This window comes from Phalangium opilio, unplaced genomic scaffold, assembly GCF_054372755.1.
Source record: "Phalangium opilio isolate 3A_F unplaced genomic scaffold, DU_Popi_V2 ptg000217l_1, whole genome shotgun sequence".
Taxonomy (NCBI): Eukaryota; Metazoa; Arthropoda; class Arachnida; order Opiliones; family Phalangiidae; genus Phalangium; species Phalangium opilio.
In genome coordinates, this window is record NW_028324218.1 from 5,289,426 (window position 1) to 5,313,943 (window position 24,518).

At 36.5% G+C, this 24,518-nt stretch overlaps 4 protein-coding genes across 10 annotated transcripts in view; all 4 read right to left on the minus strand.

Annotated features, from left to right (window-relative positions):
* The window catches only part of LOC149615862 (TD and POZ domain-containing protein 2-like), a 69,024-nt gene extending 51,410 nt beyond the window's left edge, over positions 1-17,614 (minus strand). Inside the window, exons 1-2 of one of the 5 annotated variants that reach the window (XR_016375770.1) lie at positions 17,413-17,569; positions 5,029-5,142 (exon numbers count right to left, since the gene is read on the minus strand). Coding sequence is in view for 3 of the 5 variants with exons in the window: in XM_089856286.1 (XP_089712412.1) it covers positions 15,483-16,649 (1,167 nt within the window). In the remaining 2 variants the exon portion in view is untranslated. Of the gene's footprint in view, positions 1-5,028; positions 5,143-14,912; positions 16,700-17,412 lie in introns of those variants that run through there. The other 4 variants (XR_016375771.1, XM_089856287.1, XM_089856286.1 and 1 more) reach the window with 4 other exon arrangements.
* LOC149615864 (uncharacterized) lies at positions 181-5,135 on the minus strand. The gene has a single exon (XM_089857077.1). The coding sequence runs from the start codon at positions 5,133-5,135 to the stop codon at positions 321-323; it is 4,815 nt and encodes a 1,604-aa protein (XP_089713203.1). The 3' UTR covers positions 181-320.
* LOC149615865 (uncharacterized) lies at positions 5,801-13,648 on the minus strand. 2 transcript variants are annotated; one of them, XM_089856283.1, is made up of 2 exons: positions 13,302-13,648; positions 5,801-7,753 (listed from the first exon to the last, which is right to left on the minus strand). In XM_089856283.1, the coding sequence occupies exon 2, from the start codon at positions 7,719-7,721 to the stop codon at positions 6,168-6,170; it is 1,554 nt and encodes a 517-aa protein (XP_089712409.1). In that variant the 5' UTR covers positions 7,722-7,753; positions 13,302-13,648; the 3' UTR covers positions 5,801-6,167. The 2 variants fall into 2 exon arrangements, with proteins under 2 accessions (XP_089712409.1, XP_089712408.1); XM_089856282.1 differs by lacking the exon at positions 13,302-13,648 and adding an exon at positions 10,588-10,696.
* A 451-nt stretch (positions 17,615-18,065) lies between the features above and the next one.
* The window catches only part of LOC149615866 (5-hydroxytryptamine receptor 7-like), a 97,099-nt gene continuing 90,646 nt past the window's right edge, over positions 18,066-24,518 (minus strand). For both annotated transcript variants that reach the window (XM_089856281.1, XM_089856280.1), the window contains one exon: positions 18,066-22,685. In XM_089856281.1, the coding sequence (XP_089712407.1) occupies positions 20,674-22,685 (2,012 nt within the window). In that variant the 3' untranslated portion in view covers positions 18,066-20,673. The remainder of the gene's footprint in view (positions 22,686-24,518) is intronic.

Consider the following 24,518-nt stretch of genomic DNA (forward strand, 5'->3'; position numbering starts at 1 on the left):
AGGCAGTGACTTAAAAACGCGGACTAATACGAAAGTATCCCAGTTCCCACATGCACCTATGCATGCACCGAATTATTATGAAACTGAACTGAACCAATCCGTAATGAAATAGACTCCGCTGGAAATTTGAATTAGTTAAGCCTAATTTTCACTGATATAAGGAATAAACCCAAAATGAAATGAACTTTTATAAACTTTTATTGTAACTTGTCTGAATAAATGTTATTTGGTTATGTTTTAAGCATATAGATATGTAATGGATTGGACTTAAAATCCACGAAAGAAAGAAAGATAATAAAACGTAACAATCTGACAAATATTTAAAGTTTTTTCAAATCTTCCAAAATGAAATGAGCAGCCAAAAACTTATCGGCACCATCCCGACTTTCATCCAATAATGATTTAAATATTTCAATCATTTTATTACGAGTTAGATAATCTTGGTTATTATCCAAGATATTTTGCATGTACTTCGTAATGACGTTAACAGCCAACTTCTTGTATCTATTCTCCTTCAAGGCCAGCTTGTAGATCTCAACAAAATCCGGTTTTTCTTCAATTTCAATCCCATAAAAGTTTGTCACTAAATAAAACTCGTTGAAATCGGATTCGTCGACTTTATTGAAGTAAATGTAATCGAGTAAACTTTGCGTCATGGTTTCGTCCATAACTTCTGTGACGTCAAAAATGGATTTACTTGGTTCATTTTCAAACATGGTTTTAAAAACCGGAGATACTTTAGACAGGACTTCCTTGTGACAAGATAACTTGAGTGAATTGGCTTCGATGATAACGTCGCTGGGAACTTTCTGGTTTCCCATTTTAAACTCGTAAACGTCTTCGTTGCCAGTTTTAGGGTTAGTTGGGTCTGCTTTTGTTGCTTCCTCTTCACTGGCATTGGATGGTACATCGAATTCGACACTTGGGCTTGTTAGTTCCTCCAATTTGGGTTCAGAATTTGAGTCCGATTGCTGTTCTTCAACAATATCATGTTTGGAATCCTTGTCATCTTCTGGCACGTCAGAATTCGAGGTAGATGGTAGTTCCTCGACATAGGGCTTGGGCTTGGACGAACTTGGGGCAGAGGTAACAATGGACTTCACGAGTCTTTCAGAACTGGACTTGGATGAACTTCGGGTTAATATAACCAAGGACTTGAGTGGTTTTTCAGACCTGGTCTTGGCTGGTTTAGCAACAGAAGACTTGAAACGTTTTACAACTGGAGGTTCAGAATCGGAGCTATCTGACCGTTTTCTGACAATCTTCTTTGGAACAATTGCCTCTGAATCAGAACTAGGCGATAGTGCGTCAACAATGTTCTTTGGTTTTGGTTTGGTGATGTCCTCTTTTGAGTCCGATTTGCGCTGTTTCTTAACCACAGACTTAAGTTTCTTCAACTCTGATTTCTGTTTCTTGTGTTTTCTTTTGAGTTCCCTGTTTTTGCACTTGTCGGTATCATTAGTTTTGGAGCAAGAGCTTTTATGTTTCCGCTTCGATGTCCGTTTAGTGACTGGTTGTTCAGAATCACTATCATTAATGTCAGGATTGGGATTGCGTTCAATGGATCTTTTGCGTTTATGCTTGACCTTTGACTTCGTTTCTGAAATCTTCCTAGACTTTGTGGTCTTTTCTTTGTCTTCGAGATCACTTTTGCTTTCTGAACGCTGTTTCTTACGCTTCGAGGTTTTAGCTTTCAAATCAGGCTTGTGCACTGACTTCTCTTTGACATCAGGCTTTGGATCCGACTTCTTCTCTTTGACATCAGGCTTTGGATCCGACTTCTTCTCTTTGACATCAGGCTTTGGATCCGACTTCTTCTCTTTGACATCAGGCTTTGGATCCGACTTCTTCTCTTTGACATCAGGCTTTGGATCCGACTTCTTCTCTTTGACATCAGGCTTTGGATCCGACTTCTTCTCTTTGACATCAGGCTTTGGATCCGACTTCTTCTCTTTGACATCAGGCTTTGGATCCGACTTCTTCTCTTTGACATCAGGCTTTTGATCCGACTTCTTCTCTTTGACATCAGGCTTTTGCTCAGACTTCTTCTCTTTGATATGGGGCTTTGAATCCGACTTCTTATCTTTGACATCAGGCTTTGGATCAGGCTTCTTATCTTTGACATCAGGCTTTGGATCCGACTTCTTATCTTTGACATCAGGCTTTTGATCTAACTTCTTCTCTTTGATATCAGGCTTTTGCTCAGACTTCTTCTCTTTGATATCAGGCTTTTGCTCAGACTTGTTCTCTTTGATATCAGGCTTTTGCTCAGACTTCTTCTCTTTGATATCAGGCTTTTGCTCAGACTTCTTCTCTTTGATATCAGGCTTTTGCTCAGACTTCTTCTCTTTGATATCAGGCTTTTGCTCAGACTTCTTCTCTTTGATATCAGGCTTTTGCTCAGACTTCTTCTCTTTGATATCAGGCTTTTGCTCAGACTTCTTCTCTTTGATATGGGGCTTTGATTCAGACTTCTTCTCTTTGACATCAGGCTTTGGATCCGAGTTCTTATCTTTGACATCAGGCTTTTGATCCGACTTCTCTTTGACATCAGGTTTTTGATCAGACTTCTTCTCTTTGACATCAGCCTTTGGATCCGACTTCTTATCTTTGACATCAGGCTTTGGATCCAACTTCTTCTCTTTGACATCAGCCTTTGGATCAGAGTTCTTCTCTTTGACACCAGACTTGTGCTCATTAGTATCAGGTTTAAGTATTGGGACCTTTTTGGGACAAGTAGTGTCCTTGACTTTCATGTCAATTTTAGGTACTTGACCAACAGTACTTTGTGCAACTTCATGCTTAATATCAGCTTTAGATACTGGACGTTTTTTGGGACTAGTGGTAGATTCTTTGCCTTTTACATCAGGTTCTTGAACGCGTCTTTTAGCTAAGAGAACGTTCATGGGAATTGGACTAGATAATGGAAGTTTCTCTGGACTAGGATTTATTAAAGGCACTTTCTTCGGACTAGCAATAGTGTCAGCTATTTTCCCTTCAGTACAAGAGACCTTTTCTTTGCTATCACATCTAGGTTCTGTAACTTTCTTGCGACTAAGATTGGTTTTCGGTACATTTCCGGGACCAGGTTTCTGAAATGTTTCTTTGACGCCTGAGTTACGTCTTTGTTCCTTCTTGGAAGAAAGTTTGCAATCCTTTTCCTGCTCTTCGGTGTAGGGCTCACTTTCAGTGTCTTGGGGGTCAGATAATACTTCTTTGGCATTCAGTTTGGGTTCAATATCGTTTTCGATCTCATGCTTTTTCTCCATCAAACTGTCTTGAAATCTGTGTTCTTGTTTTTCTTCGGAACTAGTTTCAGGTGCTTGCTCATTCTCTTCGGAACTAGTTACAAGTGCTTGCTCATTTTCTTCGGAACTAGTCTCAAGTACTTGTCCTTTATCATCAGAACTAGCCGCAAGTACTTTGTCTTTCTCATCAGAACTAGTCTCAAGTACTTGTCCTTTATCATCAGAACTAGCCGCAAGTACTTTGTCTTTCTCATCAGAACTAGTCTCAAGTACTTGTCCTTTCTCATCGGAACTAGCCTCAAGTACTTTTTCTTCCTCGTCGGAACTAGCCTCAAGTACTTTTTCTTCCTCGTCGGAACTAGCCTCAAGTACTTTTTCTTCCTCGTCGGAACTAGCCTCAAGTACTTTTTCTTCCTCGTCGGAACTAGCCTCAAGTACTTTTTCTTCCTCGTCGGAACTAGCCTCAAGTACTTTTTCTTCCTCGTCGGAACTAGCCTCAAGTACTTTTTCTTCCTCGTCGGAACTAGCCTCAAGTACTTTGTCTTTCTCATCGGAACTAGTCTCAAGTACTTTGTCTTTCTCATCGGAACTAGCCTCAAGTACTTTTTCTTCCTCGTCGGAATTAGCCTCAAGAACTTTTTCTTTCTCGTCGCAACTAGTCTCAAGTGTTTGTCCTTTCTTTTCGGAACTTGCCTCAAGTACTTGTCCTTTCTCCTCGGAACTAGTCTCAAGTACTTGCCCTTTCTCCTCAGAACTAGTCTCAAGTACTTGCCCTTTCTCCTCACAACTAGCCTCAAATACAAGCCCTTTCTTTTCGGAACTAGTTTCAAGTACTCGTCTTTTCTCCTCAGAACTAGTCTCAAGTACTTCACCTTTCTTTTCGGAACTAGTTTCAAGTACTCGTCTTTTCTCCTCAGAACTAGTCTCAAGTACTTCTCTTTTCTCCTCAGAACTATCCTCAAGGGCTTGACCTTTCTCTTCGGAACTAGCCTCAACTTTAACTTTATCAACGGAACAATCCCCAAGTACTTGTCCCTTCTCGTCGCAACTAGCCTCAAGTACTTGTTCATTCTTTTCGGAACTGGCCTGGAGACTTTGTCGTTTAGTTTTAGAAACAGTCTCACATTTGCGTTCATCCCGTACACAAGTACCTTCAGGTTCTTGCAATACCTGTTCGCTAGTACCCTCATGTCCCTTTTCCTTAACCGAATCGATGTAATCAACATTCGAAAACGACACTCTCTTCCCTTTACTCCCTCCTTTTATCACATCACATTTCAGTCGTTTCGCCTGGTGTTCATGTTCATCTTTATTATCATCTCCTTTGGCTACTTGCGGCATAGACTTCATGGTACTTTCAAAGACAGCTGGGCTAACAGATAAGCTTACTTCTATCGCAAAATTAACTGGTAAAGCAGTTTCAAGTTTATCGGATTTCGTCGGAACGTCAAACGTGTACTCCAAAAATGTTAACCTTTCGCGTACAGTTTCGAAGCATAGTTGGTGCCCCGTTTTCTCAATGAATTTCACGGAAAGCTTAACTGCTTTCAAAACCTCAATTAAGTTCCAGCAGGGGTCCGCGGTACCCATATAAAGTCTAAAGTGTATTTTAGAATCAATTGGGTCCAGTTTCTTCACTAATATTTTCAGTCTAAACCTTAAATGCGCGTATTTTCGGTAGTGATTCAAAACAGATAGTAAAACGGCATTGCTAACGGGTTGAAATGGTGGGCTATCTAATTGGCATAGTTGATGATAATCTTTGTAACGGTATCCTTGCCTGATTGGTATTGCGCTAAGTGACCATGATGCCTTCATGAAACATCCTGGTTCCAACAGAGACGCGTCCGTCACCTGTATCTTGGTACTTATTCTTTTCTTGGACATCGTGTTTCTGTAATTAAAACCAAACACAACGAAGTTCATTAACATAAAATGCAACGAGAAGCGTGTCTTGTACAGCGTGTGACACAATACAGTGATAAGTGTAACATTATGATAACAAAGAAAGCATAAGTTCACGTCGTATCGTGAACCCTTCTACGTGGGCAACTAACTGCATTACATTCACGAAGTTTATGAACATAAAAGGCAAATGAGCAGCGTTCTTGTACAGAGCTTGACATTACAGTGATAAGTCTAACATTATGACAACATTCAAAGAAAGCAAAAGCTCACATGGCATCGTGTACCCTACTACGTGGGTTAATGGAATTACATAAACGATGTTTATCAACATAAAACGCAATGAGCACAGAATCTTTGTACACCGAGTGACAACTCAGTGACATTACGACAACGATAGCATCACGACGCGGGTAAAACGAATTATATTGACGAAATCTACAATAATGAAGAACAAAAAGCATTCTAGCTCCCTGATAAGGTAATATTAAAGCAGAGCGGTGATTGGTCGACCAAAGAAGCTGACTTCACGCCCTAAACAACAGAAGGTTTCCACTCAAAAGCTCAAAACCCCAAAGTCAGGCGGTAATCTCAAATACGAAGGCTGCAATATTATTTCTTCTTGAAAACAAATTGTCGTTTCCACATAGTTTATAAGAACATACTTTATTATTTCAAGTATTTGACTGCCGACTTTACATTAATGTTAACATTTATCGCAAATATAAAACAATCACATACGTTTTGAACTAAATCATTCTTTTTTAGTTTAAACTTGTAATGACATGAAAAAAACTTTAACACATGTTTGATATTACCTAATCTTAACGATAACAACCAATCGTTAATGGTAATATAAAATTCTTTTAACACTTTTAAAAGATTAAACATAAGGTAACAAATCACATTAAAAAACATCAAAAAACCATAAAAAAAACATAAATATCAAGTATTAAAAAAATGGGAAAAATTAGGAAAAATCAATCCAAATATTGCGTTTAATGATTTATCGATTTAAAAAAATCTCATCATCATTAAAGTGAATAACTTAAGTTCATCTCCTGCGAAACTTTGAAACTCTTCACTTTGCATAACACTTTCTTTGTTACGTTGAACGAAGGAAATCACCATTTCCAACACTCCCTGATCTTTGTACTTGGCGCCAAACTTAAACAAAGAGATGGCATTTTCGGGTCTAATTTTCATCAACAACTCTTCTCTAATTCTTTCCTTCAAATTCTCCATCTTGAACTGATAAGCAGCTGCCATCAACTTCAACAATGCTTCCAAATTAGAGACAAAAATATCATCTTCGTAAATAAACCTGAATAAATGCGAAGCCGTATTGGCATCAAAGGCGACAAAATCATCCATAACAAATCGTGAAGTATTTCGACCATTGGTCCAAAGATCGTTAAAGAACTCAGAGGCGCTTGACAGAACTGCTTTATGGCAATGAAATTCCCTGCCTTCGATAATGAGTACCGTATCGCAAAACTGTCGCTCGTGATACATTTTCGCCATGGTTTCGTTGAATTGTCTTGGCTTCTTACAGGGCGGCGTGAATGATTCAACCTTACTTGGGTATTGGCAACGTTTCAAGCCAGATGGACCCGGTTGGCAAAAGTTATTGCTAGCAAAATTGCTACAAGGACTACTATAAGGAGTACTGGTACTCGGTCCAGCCTGAGATGTCATTTCGCAACAATTACTTCCAGTCCCCGGTTCTAAGGAGTTACCACCATTGTTTGCCAGTGATGTAGTGGTCTGTGCTTTAGGAACAGTATTTTCATTTGATGAAACTGAGAATTTTCGTTCCAGACTTTCCTGCCATTTTGGGGGTTGATTCTGCCCTTTGGCAGATGACTTAGCAGTAGCACAAACTATCACTGGACGTTTTGAGGCCAGAGGTGAGGGGGTTGTTGGACAGTTCTCTGATGAATTGTCGTCACCTTCTTCGTGGGTTTCTGATGACGCTGCACAAATGCCATTACCATTACCGGCGGTTGATTCAATGCCATTGGTGGGTTCATTAACATTTTTCAAAGTTATTTCGAAGATCAACTCAGTTCCAAATGCACCGTGACAATATTCCCAAGTGTTTTTATCATCGTTGAATGAAATCAACATTTGAGATTTTAACTGTTGTCGTTGTACACGGATTTGATCCTGCTTATGAATTTGTTGTCCATTAACATCGAGTAGACTTACACTCATTATAAGATCACGTGCAACTGTAATAATTTGATCATTTGGAGCTAAGATAATAAAGAATTTGAAAAGAATGCTACTACTAGCTGGAGGGCTCAACCATCGAACAACGTTCAACTTAATCGCCAAAATATCATTATTGTTGCGACTGTAAAAAAGTTGAGGATTTTGCGAAAATTCAGGCTTAAACATTTCGCTTTGGATGTCAATTTCGTCATAACGTTGTCGAGGTTTTTTTTGTGGTAAGCAATCGGTTGTCCAGCGGACTTTCATCAAAACACTGTCGTCATTGGATTGTAAAATTTCCAGATGTCCATGGGCTTCTAAGACTTTTTTTCTGTTCTTGCTGCAACTCATAATGACAGATTTTCTTTATCGTGCAATTCAACCTGCAATTTAAGAACATAATTTATGCGTGTTTTTAATAACATTCTCAATCTGTCAGTGAAAATCTCAACTAATAACGATCGAGTAAGTCTAAGAAATCCCATCAAAATTCATGCAATTCTTGTTCATGCAAAAAACAATTTACATATGGTGGATACATATATCAATTAATTTCAAACGACCTGCCGTGATTTTAAAAATATTTTACATCGAAAATTCAGAGGAACTTAATTAAATGATTTAATATAATTAAAAAATCCTGATGAAACAAACTCCGAACGCAATTTCGGTCAAATCTAGTCAAATGTCATCTCCATTTTGATACTAAACTATACGAAAACTTGAAGCAAGTCAAAAATATGGTGCCTTTCATGAAATTATAGTATAATATAGGACAGGTTCAAAAATGCAGGGCGTCATAGGACTTATAGGACAGCTTGGCTCCCTGCTGTTACGTAACACTGTCTCTGATGGCTCAAAACCCACAGAAACGCGAATCAAGTACTGACACCGGTTAATATAAATTTTATTTTGAATTTCATTACAACAAAACAATAAAAATCTTTATGTCGTTTATTTTATTGCATTCAAAGTTCGAAATAATACAGCTTAATAATCTTAAAAAATTAAAAGAGAAAATAAAACTAGGGTCAAAAAAATAAAAATAAATATATAAAATTGAGTTAAAATTTAAGAAATTGATTATTATTGTACATTTTGTAAAGCCTGTAATGGCTTTCGCTGTATATTTCATTATTTGAAGATGTGTGTATATCTCTCAATGATTATAATCCAAGGCGTTTCGCTGCTGAACGTACTGCGGAAATTAAGCCAAAACTTGGTATCTCACTGGTGTAGAGGTACTCCACGATGATACGCGTTACCTGATCATCCATAACTTTAGATAAATCTATTACATCCTCGTTATTATCGTTTTCGAGAAGTTCTTTCAATAATGGTACTGTAGCTAAGACGGATTTGTGACATTTAATTTCGCTTGTTCCGAAATCCAATTTAATAGCGACATCTGTGAACTTTTCTTCGTAAAACATATTAGCGAGAATGTTATGGGAGTCGCTGTATATAACATCCGGATTATCTTCAATTTCTAATACGCATTGTTCACCCGCGATACTTTGAAGATCAAATACAACTTGAAATTCCTTACAATTTTGATAATAAGTTAATGATTCCAGCTTTTACTAAAAAAAGCATTTGATCTGCAGTTGTAAATCTCGTATTTCAAATGATTTGGTTCGAAAAAATGGCTTTTGATAAACGTGTTGCGGTGAAATAAACGCGTAACGGCTGGTAGTAGTAAATGCCACATAAGGTTTAAGATTGATTCGGGTTTGTGGATAATTTCGATAATGCTCTGATTTTCCATCAATAACTTTTTAATTCAATAAATATTTGACGGATACCCAATCTATAAATTAACCAAAATATGGCCGAGTGATTAAAATTAATGAGAAATCGATTTACAGGGTTCGTACGAATTTTTACATTTTAAATCCCTGACTATTCCAGGTTATCCCTGATCAAATGTTGCCTATATCCCTGACCATTTTAACGTGTTTACCAGAGCCAACTTCATCACACCTGGCTCATATTTAGCATTGCATGAAGAATGGTTTGATATGTGAAACAAAATCCCTGACATATCCCTGACTTTTTAGGAAAATGTTTTAAATCCCTGACTTTTTCCCCTATTTAACATATCCCTGACTTATCCAGGTTATCCAGGTTCCGTGCGAACCCTGATTTAGGAGTTGTTTGTACACGTTACATTCCAAGAACGTAAAACAGGGAGCAGAGTCAAATATTTTAATTTTTTATAGGAAAATATAGGACTCCGCCCCCAGCGCCATTATGGTATGTTTTTTACAGAATGAATTCGCTCTATAAGCCCCTCCTCCTGGTATGTTTTTTAGCACTAGTGGAAGGTAGCGTGACGTTGCTTGACGTAGTACTGCCAACTCCCTATTATTTGAAATTTTGAGAAAATTTGATTCTGTACATCAAGCCAATAGGGACTTGACAGTACTACGTCATGCAACGTCAGGCTACCTTCCACTAGTGCTAAAAACATACCAGGTGGAGGGGCTTATAGAGCGAATTCATTCTGTTAAAAAACATACCATAATGGCGCTGGGGGCGGAGTTAAGCCCGAATTGCCAAGTCCCTATAGAGTAAGAATACTCTAGTATGTCTGTTAACAGGAAATACAAAGCGGAACCGATTTGTCACGTTTTCAGATTGATAACCACTAATCATGAATAAATTTACGAAATATTTGCTTATGCCTTTTGGCAAGAAATTTCCAAACGCAATGTGATATACTATATTTACTGTATGGAATTTCTTTACCAACGTAGATTCAAGCTCACCAAAATGCAAAAAGATCGAAAACAGAAGTTCCAAGAACCTTATTTAGTTATTTTATACCGAATTTCCCTTAATTAGATTCACCCAATTACGTTTATGGTTAAATTAAAATTATGAAACGTTTCTTGAAACAACAGAATCAAAAAAATATTAATAAAAAGTTTTGTACAAGACAAAGTCAAGTGACTCAAGAATATCTGATGAGCTTAAATGTTTTAACCTTAACCTTAGTTTAAAACATAACTTAATGTTAAATAAACCTAATTTATAGAATTAAATGGAAAAATAATCATGTGTAGCGTTGAAACAGAGTTCCTAATGATTAAATCAGGATTAATTGCGAGGTCAGATAACCATAACCAAGGCTTAACGTTTCCCTCCAAAAATTTATAACCGCTTATTGTTAAATGTAAGGTTATCATTTAAAGTAATTTCTAAATGTACTTACAGCTTAAAGCGTAGTTTTTTCATACACGAAAACGAAGACAAACTTGTGAATTAATAATCTTTACAAGCGCACAAAATTAGACCGAACTTTGGCAAAAGCAAAAGCAAACGCAACAATAAATGTAATGAAACTGACAGACAATTAAGAAGACTACAAGAAAGACTGATAAGCCGCGGCCCTGGTGTCAAAGGTCACTGAAACTGGAACTAAGACCCATATCTTATCTTATCAACTTAAAAAAATAAATAGAGCTATCTCAGTTATGACGTCAGTGCCTAGGTAAAACGTCACCGTTTAGCTTTGGAAGTTGGCGGCCATGTTTGGTACCGCTTTAGTTCTATGGGCAAATAGCATGGGTGACGTCACACTAAGCCTTCTGAGATAGCTCTATAAATAAATAAATAAAACTTTAAATTGTTTTACAGACTAAAACACTAAATAAAACAATGTTTATCACATTAAACATTTCCCCAAAAACTTTGTAAAAATTCAAATCGCCTTATGAACAGACTATAATAGAGCTATTTCAATTCGGGGGGGGGGGGGAAAGGAGAGCTTTTGAGGCGGGGTTTCGCCAGTCCCCGCCTAGGCGCCATATTGTGCGGGAAATTTAGCACAGGACACTGGACATTGTCCAATAAAATTTGAAAATGTCCCATAATTTTTTTAAAAACGAAAGGGGTCACTGGACATTTTGACCTATAAATTTTCCGAAGTTTTGATAGCTTGACTATGGAGAAGGACACCATTTTTGCACACTCCAGTGGACAATGTCCTATAAATTTTCCAGTCAAACCGGGGGTCACTGGACACATGTCCGATAACAAATTTTTCTTATTTCCGGCCCTGATTTAGCATAGGGTTTGGATACAAATATCAATTAATTTCAAACGAACTGCCGTGATTTTAAAAATATTTTACATCGAAAATTCAGAGGAACTTAATTAAATGATATAATATAATTAAAAAATCCTGAGGAAACAAACTCCGAACGCAATTTCGGTCAAATGTAGTCAAACGTCATCTCCATTTTGATGAATTTGATACTAAACTATACGAAAACTTGAAGCAAGTCAAATATATGTTGCCTTTCACGAAATTATAGGATAATATAGGACATGTTCAAAAATGCAGGGCTTCATAGGACTTTCCCTGCTGTTACCTAACACTGTCTCTGATGACTCAAAAACCACAGAAACGCGAATCAAGTACTGACACTGGTTAATATAAATTTTTATTTTGAATTTCACTACAACAAAGCAATAAAAATCATTCTAGCGTTTTTTTTTTATTACATTTAAAAATAAATATATAAAATAAAACTAGTCACAAAATTAAAAAATATATAATTGAGGCTTAAATTTAGAAAAGAATAAAACTAGTCACAAAATTAAAAATAAATAAAAATATAAATGTAGCGTACAAACATTATCGCCGTACTCCCACTCATTAAGAACGTCGCGTCAAAATAGTCCTCTGGTACGTCAAAAAGTGCGGAAACCGAAGCTAGGACCGCCTTGTGACACATCGTAACGGAAGGACCGCATAAAAAATAAAACTAGTCACAAAATTAAAAATAAATGCATAAAATCGGGCCTTACATTTAAAAAAAATAAAACTAATCACAAAATTAAAAATAAATGAATAAAATTGAGGCTTAAATTAAAATAAAATAAAACTAGTCACAAAATTAAAAATAAATGAATAAAAATGAGGCTTAAATTTAAAAAAAAAAATAAAACTAGTCACAAAATTAAAAATAAATGAATAAAAATGAGGCTTAAATTTAAAAAAAAAAATAAAACTAGTCACAAAATTAAAAATAAATGAATAAAAATGAGGCTTAAATTTAAAAAAAAAATAAAACTAGTCACAAAATTAAAAATAAATGAATAAAATTGAGGCTTAATTTTAAAAAAAATAAAACTAATCACAAAATTAAAAATAAATGAATAAAAATATAATAATCAGCGTATAGTCTATCAAGGTACATTTTGTAAAGTCTGTAATGGCTTTCGCTGTATATTTCATTATTTAAAGATGGATGAATATGTCTCAATGATTTCAATCCAAGGCGTTTCGCGGCTGAACGTAGGGCGGAAATTAACAAAACATTCGGTATCTCACTGGTGTAGAGGTACTCTACGATGATTCGCGTCACCTGATCATCCATAACTTTAGATAAGTCAATTAGACTGTCGTTATTACCGTTTTCGAGAATTTCTTTCAATAATGGTACGGTAGCTAAGACGGATTTGTGACACTTAATTTCGCTTGTTCCGAAATCCAATTTAATAGGGGACATCTGTGAACTTTTTTTCGTAAACCTTATTTAATACCGAATTTCCCTTAATTAGATTCACCTAATTACTTATATGCATAAATTAAAATTATGAAAAGTTTTTTGAAACCTCAAAGTCAAAAAAATATTAATATAATGTTTTGTACAAGACAAAGTCAAGTGACTCAAGAATATCTGATGAGCTTAAATACATAACTTAATGTTAAATAAGCTTAATTTATAGAATTAAATGGAAAAATAAATCATGGGTAGCGTTGAAACAGAGTTCCTAATGATTAAATCGGGATTAATTGAGAGGTCAGATCAAGGTCAGATAACCATAACCAAGGCTTAACGTTTCCCTCCAAACATTTATAACCGCTTATTGTTAAATGTAAGGTTATCATTTAAAGTAATTTCTAAATGTACTTACAGCTTAAAGCGTAGTTTTTTCATACACGAAAACGAAGCAAAACTTGTGAATTAATAATCTTTACAAGCGCACAAAATTAGACCGAACTTTGGCAAAAGCAAACGAAACAATCAATGTAATGAAACTGAGTCTGACAGACAATGAAGAAGACTACAAGAAAGACTGATAAGCCGCGGCCCTGGTGTCAAAGGTCACTGAAACTGGAACTAAGACCCATATCTTATCTTATCAACTTAAAAAAATAAATAAATAAATAAAACTTAAAATTGTTTTACAGACTAAAATACTAAATAAAACAATGTTTATCACATTAAACATTTCCCCAAAACTTTGTAAAAATTCAAATCGCCTTACACTTTGGAACCGTTTTGGCAAGGCCTAACACTTTTAAAACAATAATATTTGCATTTTCTCTTAAAAGATATCTTAATATTATTTTTTTTACATTCCAAAATGGTTTCAAAGTGTCTCGTGTAAACGCGGCTTTTAATTCCAAATTACAGTAAAGCAGGTGTTGGCTTGTGTAATCAGTTTCTCGTCTTAATTACAATTAATTTTTACAGCCAAGGCTTAAAAAACAAATTTAAAATTGTCAGTTTGAAATCTGGTAGGTCAAAATAATGCTTTGTCCGCTTCACAGTAGAAAATCTTGAATCTTCAATATTTTCAACTATGAAGCAGACGACGCGTCATTTTGACACAATTAGCCTTATTCCTGATCAGCGCCACCTATCCATAGCGGCGACTTTGAGAACTACTGTAATCGGCAAGCCAACCAGATGTCGCTAAAATCTGGTGACGTCATTTTTGGTAAGACCCCGAGAGCAGTCTGGGAAATAAGGATATTTTTTAAACTAGTCCTTGGGACCAGTGACCCCCTCGTGTCTGAAATAATAAACTGGTCTCCGGACTGGTCCCAGCCTTTGTTCTCCAATAGATTTGCAATTAATAAACTGGTCCCGAGGACCAGTAACCCCCACTTCTTGAATTAAAAAACTAGTCCAAGCAATTAATAAACTGGTTTTGGACCAGAGGAAGTGTGCTATTTCTCAGCCTGCCCGAGAGTGCTCCTCAGTGACGTCACCAGATTTTACCAGCATATGATTGGCTTGCCGATTACAGTAGTTCTCAAAGTCGACGCTATGGGTAGGTGGCGCTGATCAGGAATAAGGCTAATTTATCAGTTAAAATGTCGCCTTAAGCCTTGGCACACACATGGGGAATAAGGTGGATGGATTATTGTACATACTTGGCGAAATTTAGTACATTTAAGTCTAGCCAAGTTGTTTAGAAACTATAATATAATTAATTTCTTTCTTTGTTTTAATAAAAAAAAATTAAATTAAATATAAGTTTTCAATATTAAAATTAAATTGCACCAACTTCTTAGAATATACTTTATTGCGTAAAAAAACAATTGCTTAACATTTCATGCACTGTTTACACAAACATTTAAATAGAAAAAAAAAATAAACCTTATTTACTCTTTAAACAAGGTTACATTTACATTGCAAAATGAAAAATAAAATACAATTAAAATAAGTTGATTTGATTATCACGTTAACTTATTCTTTAGTTAACAATAAATGAAGTAAAAAAAAAAAAAAAAAAAAAAAAAAAAATCAATTATAAAATCAATATTTCAAATACCAAACATCAAACATTAAACATACATGTTTACATTTTTTAAAAAATAATTATATTGAGTATTTAACACCGACATTATAAACATTTTTTTTTTGGTATCCAACAATAAATTTCATAATAAAATACATTAAAAAATTATTTTTTAGAACTAATCTTTAGTTCCAAGTTAATTATTTCGAGTTATAAATTCATAAAATTGCTAATTATATTTTTATTTTAATTAAAACAATTAGCGTAGCTTATTCCTTATCAGCGCCACCTACCCATAGCGGCGACTTTGAGAACTACTGTAAGCGGCAAGCCAATCAGATGTCGCTAAAATCTGGTGACGTCACTGACTGGCACTCTCGAGGGGGGGGGGGTCTTACCAAAAATGACGTCACCAGATTTTAGCGAAATCTGATTGGCTTGCCGCTTACAGTAGTTCTCAAAGTCACCGCTATGGGTAGATGGCGCTGATCAGGAATAAGGCTAATTAAAAGTTTGGAACTTTAGTAAATATTTTCCAAAAGATAATAAGTTGTTGTTGTTGACTTAGTTTTCTTCAGTTATAATCAGGTACAAGCGTGTAAATTCCAATCCAAGAATTTGCGGCATATTGCGATAAGATTTGGTATCTTTAACTTGTTCAAAATGTTCAATTATAAAATTGACCACCATATTCTTTTTCTCTTCATCAGATAACCGGTTAGCAAATTCAAAAATATCCACAGCATTCTCAACATTGAGCTTGTTATAAACCTCACATTCGCAAACATGCATCAACGAATTGATTTTGTATGTATTGGCAGCTTGGTAAAGTTGTACGATGCTCGACAACGATAAGGCTTTCCAATCAGGGAAAATGGCAGTGTAGATATATTTAATCATATATCTAGCGGTTTCTCCTGAAATATCCCTTAAATCAAGGCCCTTTAAGTCGCGGTACTGAAAGATATTGCAGAAAGTTGGAGAAACAGCGGCTAAAACAGCTTTATGGCAATGGAAGTCTCCAGCATCGGTGCGCAAATAGACATCGGTAAATTTTCGTTCATGGAACAATAGATTTGTGACGTGATTGCTGTGAATTTGGCGCCGCATTGAATCCTTTTGACCATCAGACAACATTTCAGGTTGGGAAGATGGGATATCTCCGCAAAATTCCTTCAGCGTGAACTCGACAAGTACTCTATCCTTTGGGACATTCCAAAATCGAGAGTATTTGCAAATACCCCATGAATTTTCAGTAGCAGGATACGATAAAAGAGTCGTCAATCCATTGCTTTGAGTTGAGGGTTGAATTATTTCTTGAAATGTTCCGATGATTTCTTTGTTCAAATTCAACAAATTTCCGCTCAAAATCACTGGCTTCAAATACTGGCACATTTTCTTGTTATCAGCCTTCATTTCTTCATTATCAATGTATGACAATCGAATGCAGTAGTAAAACTCGTACAAATTCTCATCAATAGGGTATTTGCAAAAGATGTTGAAATCCAATTGGAAAAACATGTTTTCCTTATCGTAAGGGCATTTGATAACGGAGGACAAATCAATGTTGGTTTTTGGTTTAAAAACGTGGCTGTCAAAGCTAGAAATGTTTGGTTGAGGATGTCTGGCGTGATATCGTACTTCATCCGTGAATTTGTTTATCACCCATTGGATTTTAAAGATGGAATCCATATCGGCCTTTTCAATGATGATGTAGTGGTTATCGCTCATGATTTTTTGGTAGCGATGTTTTTTTTAATAAGCAAGCTGGAGATTTGTTTCTATGGTTAATAATTATACCCTAAGCTCTAATTTAAACACCTTAAACCATAATAATAATATCATGGATAAAGAATGCGCGTGCGGAAATTTGTTTTCACGCTATAGGATCGGCAACTCCCTATCTCGAAAGACAGCTTATTCTGTATATACTCTGTTGTTACAACATCGGTTGTCAGTACGCGCAAAGCTAGGTCTCTATGTAATCTAGCCTTGCGCGTGCTGACAAGAGACAAAAAACTTCAGGATCTTCAGGATTTAAAATCGTTTAAAATATCCTGAAGTTTTTTGTCTCTTGTCAGCACGCGCAAGGCTAGATTACAAAGAGACCTAGCTTTGCGCGTGCTGACAACCGATGTTGTAACAGAGTATATACAGAATAAGCTGTCGTTCGAGATAGGGAGTTGCCGATCCTATAGCGTGAAAACAAATTTCCTCACGCGCATTCTTTATCCATGATAATATAAAACGCGAACCAAAACCATTTCCTAATAAAAGTTAAAAAGAGTTTGGGGGAAGCCAACACCTGTGGGATTCTTTGTTATTTGTTAGAAAAAAAACGACAACAAAACCAAGGCTTAACGAAAGCCATGTTATTTTAGAGACTTCTACGGAGAAGTAACTTAATTATAACACTTATTCGTACATTTATTTTAAGTAATTTACTAATTAAACACCAATAAAATCCCGTAATTAATAAAAAAAATTTACTTACTTTCAATTTTTTTCCAGCCACAAACTTCTTCAACCACCAGTCCCGCCAAAATACAGAACCGAACAATACAAATACGACTCAACAAAGAAAAGAATCCGTTAGCGTTAAATTTTCAAAATTTCCAGGATTCCAGCACGGACTAAAGAATCAACGAAAGACTACTCAAGTAACTCAACACTCTAGAGGCAAAATTCTTAAAAACCAGTGCTGTAAAGAAGCCTTTAACAAAATGCGTTCAGCTCTTTTAGTTATAAAGCAAATCTTGTATTTTTACTGACAGAATGGTAGTTTGATGATTTTCATTGAACACAGCAAGCTGGTACCTGTTGATTGTTGAACAGTCTGGGAAATAAGGATATTTTTTAAACTAGTCCTTTGGACCAGTGACCCCCTCGTGTCTGAAATAATAAACTGGTCTCCGGACTGGTCCCAGCCTTTGTTCTCCTATAGATTTGCAATTAATAAACTGGTCCCGAGGACCAGTAACCCCCACTTCTTGATTTAAAAAACTAGTCCAAGCAATTAATAAACTGGTTTTGGACCAGAGGAAGCGTGTTATTTCCCAGACTGTTGTTGAACTATGTTTAGGGCTGTAAATAAACCAAATATTTTAATTTTTGAGAATGCGGGAAATTGAAATTAAAAACAAAGGCTTAATAAATAATATTTTATTTTCCTTACAGCTGATAGACAATAAAGGATTTTTGTAACATTTTTGAGCATTTTAAAAATGTCGGAAGAATATGGCTTTATTTTTGTATTTAAATTACTTTTTTGGGAAATATCACGGGGGAAATAAATTTACATCACAGGTTTAACATCACACATGAGGTTTTTTTGTTTAAATATTAATTTAAATGGAATTAAACCACCACTTAGGCTTAGTTATTTGTGACCTTTGTTTAGTTCATAATGCTATGAAGGGGAAGTATATATCATAATATTAATTAATAAATTTAGATTAGAAAGAACTACTATGCTCCAGACAGTAGTATGTGCATAGCTAAGATCATAAACTATTGGTTGATTTGACACTCTGTGTTATCTTTCGGTAAATCATAACCCACTCGATTACGGACAGCTGATTTAGTGGGCTATGAGTAAACCGCCACATTTCTTTGGGCAGTATTAGAGCACCATTTATATAGGGATTATGAAAATGAAGTGCAGTTTTCCTTTAACCACCATGGAGCAATATTTAAAGAGACCTAACTGCAATGTAATGCAATTTTATGGAAAATTCATTTTCACTCCGGTTATATTACTCCATGGTAATTAACGTAATATTAACGTTTGGAGCACAGTAGTGCAAAGCCCTAACATTTGTTTTACACCAAATTTTTTTAATTGTATATAAGTTTTAACAGTGAATTTAAATAGTATATTGTAATTATTTTGTTGTAGTTATTTTTTTTACAACACCTATTTTTTTTTTCTTGAAAAATAATTTCGTTAATTTTATTTTATTTAATTATTATAGTTTATCAGAATATTGCTAATTTTTTTTTTTTTTTCAATTTAATTTTTCAAGTCCAACCGCAACGATATTATTTTAGAAAAATACAGTCTCCAGAATGACCAATATTTTTTGAACAACCATTTTTGCAACCTTTATTTCATCTTTTTTTTTTTGGTAATAATATCACAACACGCCTGTAGCTAGCATTTTTACCATGGCACCTTTCCAAAATTATGCAAATTTACCCTCGAAAGAATCGAAAATTTTAGCAGAAACTCAAAAGCTAGGCGCGGTATCTTTAAACTTAAAATTGTATTATCAAAACATTACAAAGTCCATCTTAAAAATTTCAAAGAGAGAATTTTTAGAAAGAGTTCATTTGATCTAATATTTTCCATAAAAATAGGCCTAAAAATTTCGAAAATTTAAAAATTGCTTGGCAAAAAGCAAATAAACCGAAGTAAACTGGGCGCTTTCAAAGATACATATTGATTATACTGTTCATAAAAATTTAGTCTGTACTAAGCCTTTGACAGCCCCTCACCAGGCCTCCCTCGCTTTACCTCCTCGAATCTATGACCTACCTCACTCACTTCAAAATTACAAGCTCCAGTTTGTCATGACCAGATATTAACAAACTTATGGAAGGAACATATCTTATAAACTTATGATAAATGTAAAGCTTATCTATAGAATTTGTTTACAAAACTCAAGGTTTATAACTCTCTCCGTGCACGTAATGTACTCTTGCAATTGACCGGTCACGTTTATATCAAGGCCTAAAGCGACTTCGCAGTTCATTATTTATAAGAATAGCAGCTAATAATATTCTTTTGAAGTTTCGGTGGATCCTCAAATACATCTTTGTAAACTTAAAACTCAAAACAGACAGGTGCTCGACTAGAATACGTAATGAAAGACAACTTTACGTTTTAAGTTTAAACAAGAGTAGATAAAAATAGAGTGAGAGCAACCAGGAATACATAAAGCTACTAGGAATCATTGTGTAGCCATACATACATAGTTTCCATGCTAGGAGGATCCATACCATTTTCAATAGGAGACCTGGCTTTTGCATCACCTAGTGAGGCAGGCCTCCTTGTGTAACACCTGAAGCCTGGCCTCCCTGTGTAAATGGTATGGATCCTCCTAGCATGGGGACTATGTATATCCCATGTTAATTTCTATGAATTCGGGTTTTGTGGGTATTCCGGGCTTGAGAACTTACTATCCCCGTCACGCCCCATAATTCTGATGGCGTCTTTCAAACTGTCGTTTCATTGGTTAGTAGCAACGCGAAGTAAGACGCTACAAAGCCAAGGTGTCAGTTACAGCGAGATAGATTATAAATTCGCGCGGTAAAATTCGTCATACATAATGAATAATCTATCTAGCTCCTCCCACAAAATCCGCCAAGAAACGTTAAGTGAAAATTTGTGCACAATGATTCTTACTATCTGTATGTATTCCTGTTATAACTTTTTGAAGGCTTTCACAAAAGTAAATGAAAATATAGCACCCAAAAATGATTTGAAAATTCCAGGAACATAGTAAAAATATAAACATTATCATTTAAAACTTAGTATTTTAAAATTTTTCAGCTTTCGAGGGTAAATAGCCTTTAAATATATTATTAAGTCTAATAGATAATTTCCGTGGATGGTTAGCGCCATTTCATACTAACCTTTGTGTTTAGTAAATAAATTATTATCTTACCTTCCATAGAAATGGCCTATTAAGAAATGTTATCCCCTACCCGTTTAACAAATTTGGCCACCATATTTCTCACTGTTTCAACGACATCATAGTTGAACTTCATCTTGGGTTTGTTCATCTATGCCTTCCTCTTCTTCCTCGGGGTATTGAGGGGCGGCCGAGTATTGCCTGACTAATTTTGGTCGCCTATTACGTACCACGACATGCACGGGTGTGTCATGTATCTCCCCGACACTCGACATAGACGAGCCAATGACGTAGCTCTCCGTTTCGCTGGACTCGTCGCTGTATTGTCGTTTCTTCAGTATATTACCAACAAAGTTTCCGGTGTAAGGTACCAAGGCTAATTCTTGTTCCTCAACCGCGGTTTTGGATCGCTTCAAGGGTGGTCGCGTCTGATTGTAACAGCTACTACTGCGAGCTAGTAACCTTTCGGTGTTGTGCATTAGTGGGCGTTGTTCAGAAGCGCGTCCATCTTCTGACGTCACGTTACTTTCGAATGACGAACCCCAGTTCAATGTTGAATCGCTCATGGTGGAATCGCGGTTCAACCGGCGCATTTTCAATAAGAGTAACCCATCGGTTGAACGCACCGAAATTAATTCCTCTTCGAATGGAATGTCATTGGGAAGTTTAACAACAACCGTCGTCGGTGTTTGGTCTTTACCACCGCGTACCGGTTCGAGATCTAGCCCTGGGTTCTCGCGTATTGTTGGGTAGGCGTCAATGATTGCCGGGTTGGATAGTACAGTGGTACCATCCTGGGATAACGTCATGGACCGCCATATAAGCGTACGGTCTCTGAAGCTGGCAGTCATAGAACCAGGCGCTGGACATCGAGGAAATTCTTGGCTTCGTGAATTTCCGTTTGACGACCGAAAGCTACGCCTTCTTCTACCGCCGCGTCGTAAACAATTGAAGAATTTGCGCAAGTGTTTTTTCGCAGTTCGGTTACGAAAAACATAGATATAAGGGTTAACAACTGAGGCGCTAAGGGACAGGATGATTACTAATGGAGGCACGTAGATGGGAACGGTGTAAGGCTCGGGTATCCAAGGCTCCGATAAGGCTGTAGCGAAAAAAGGAAACCAACAAACGAAAAAGGACAGTAATATGATCAGCCCCGTTTTGGCTGCACGCCATTCCTCACCGAAGATGAAACTTTGACTACCACACGAACTACGTCGACGCATTCCCGCAGTGCGATTGGCCCGTTTCGAAAAGCCCATGACTCCGCAGTTTATTTGTACACCTTCGGCCACGTCCGGGTCACCGGTGGTAGAGTTGACGCTATGTTGACGCGCGCGTTCGCTGTTAGATCTGGCCGCACGGAACATGGAGCAATAAATCCACGTCATCTTAATAAACGGCATGATAAAACCGACTAAACTCAGGTAAATCGAATAGATAATAGAGCATAAGTCACCGGGGACCCAAACAATGGTGCATAAACCCCATTGGGGTCTGTATTCAATCTTAGAGATACCGAATAACGGTGGTAACGCTGATAATATTGACAATATCCATACCGAGAATATCAAACCACTTGTACGTTTCTTCGTGATGGTCATTGTGTAATGTAATGGGCTGTTAACGGCGGCGTTTCTGTCCACCGCGATCAAAAGAAGGGATAGTACCGTAGCCATATTCAAGGCTAAGGTGGCCAAACCGGATATCTGGCACCAGGCATTCCCGAAGACCCAGCGTCCACTTAGGGCGGACGTTAGGGCGTAAGGCGTCACTAGTATAGCGTGCATGATGTGGATGGCTGATAGATGGACCACGAAACGATTCGAAAAAGAACGCAATGCGGGTTTGTTGTAGAACAGGATGATGACCATGAAGTTGGCAAGGACACTGAGACCAAAGATGAGGAACAAGGCCGTGGTATGGGTTTCGCTCATTAGGAAAGAACTAAGACCCAACTCTTCCGTTATTTCATCGTCCATGGGTTGTTGTATTTCGTCACCCATGACGCCGATGACTGTTAATTGTAAGGTGGAGGTACTACCATTATCGGTAATTGACTCCTGAGGTATTTGGGATGGATTTTTCGGACCGGCAGAGTTCAGAGAGGCTGGTCGTAATAGTGACGTGCCTGTTGTGTGAGAAACAGAAATAAAGGTTTTGAGATTTCATTAGTGGTTAGTTATCATTACAGTCCAGTGGAAATCAATGGACCATCTCTGTAGTCCCTTGTGTTGGTTATTGGTTATACAATAATTTTATAAAATATGTTCCATGTGTATGACACTTAGAGACTAACCGAGAGCTATAGTTCGAGAACGACAAGCGAGAATTGAAGTCCTACACTCAGTGGTTAATTTTGCAGGACTTCCATCTTCTCCTATTTAGTCTGTACTAAGCCTTTCACAGCGCCTCACCAGGCCTCTCTCGCTTTACAATTAAGAATCTATGACCTACCTCACTCACTTCAAAATTACAAGCTCCAGTTTGTAACTAGTAACAAACTTATGGAACATACCAAAAACGGTACTTTCGTAACACCATGATCTCACATCTTAAGCCAAAAAGTGATTTTGAATTCATACATTCTCAGATACAATATGGGTTCTCGCCTAAAAGTAATTTTGAAAGTGCCTGTTGCAGATACAAACTATTCGAACTAAGTTGAATAAAAACAATTCCACAAACGAAACAATGAAAAAAATAAGCCTATGCCTAGAATATTCCAAGATACAAATATACTAATGTAAGTTTAATATAGAAAAATATGCTCCAATAAATAATTCCCAAAGTAGACAATAACTTTTTCCAGAACAATTTAGTCCTAAAAAAATAAATAAAATAGAACTCTCTTAACTTTTTCGCTTGAATCATCGAAACGTTTTCAATTTTTTTAAAAAATAAGCAAGAAAAATAAATTGTATTTATCGATTTAATACTTTTGGACAATTTTTCTTTTTCACTTCAACTTCTTTCAATTCTAACATTTTCCTTTACTCTTTTGATAGCCTTTCTTTTTTTTGTTGACGCAACAATATGAGCTTCGATCTTCGAACGACTGGCAGTTCGTATCGATTCCGGTCTTTTTCTAGATTCAAAGATAACAATTGCAAGACCACCCAAGGATTTCGTGATACTTTTTCACTCGTCAGGAATACATACAGCTACTAGGAATAGTTGTGTAACCAGCCATTTTCGCTCAACGTATCTAGGCGGAGATTGTGGGAGGAGTTAGCTAGATATATGACGAATTTTACCTTGCAAATTTATAATCTATATCTTTGCGTGTTCACCCAACCAATGAAAATATCACAGTTAAGAAAGACGCCATCAGAATTATGAGGCGTGAAGTAGATATTAAATTCTCAAGCCCGGAACGGGAATACTCAAAAACCCGAATTCATAGATATTAACATGGGATATATATGGAGACACAATGATTCCTATTAGCTGTATGTATCCCGTTTGCTCAAAGTCCTAAATTCTATTTATAAGAAATGCTGTATATCAAATCATGCGAATTGGTAGTTTAAAATTTATGGTGTTTTTACCAAATTCGTTTGGGAATACATAAGTTGGGGCTATTTTTAGTATTGAATATGAAATTTTTGTTTAAAACAATGCTAGCTGCAGGAAACGGACCCGTCTGTGCTGATATTCAGGACATTTTGGTTATTTATCGGAATGTCAGCCATTTTAAAAGATGTAAGAGACCTCTAGCGGTGGGTGCTTCTTGGCGAGAAGGATAATACCCCATAGCGTCCTCGCTCCTGTGTGTTGAATTTTCTGTATGCAATTTAAGAAGTGATATCTAGTTTATTAGGGAGAAGGTATAAGATGCCTGAGTATTCGCGCGCCATAGTCCTGCAGTCCCCTTTTCAAAATACAAGGGGGGAGGCGTAAAAGGAGGCCCCGGGCTATTTCGCCTCTCCTCAGTCGGAAAATATGACTGTAATTTTCGTCA

Coding starts and splice junctions, on each gene's coding strand:
- LOC149615864 (XM_089857077.1), bottom strand. CDS start 5,135: ATGTCCAAGAAAAGAATAAGTACCAAGATACAGGTGACGGACGCGTCT.
- LOC149615865 (XM_089856283.1), bottom strand. CDS start 7,721: ATGAGTTGCAGCAAGAACAGAAAAAAAGTCTTAGAAGCCCATGGACAT.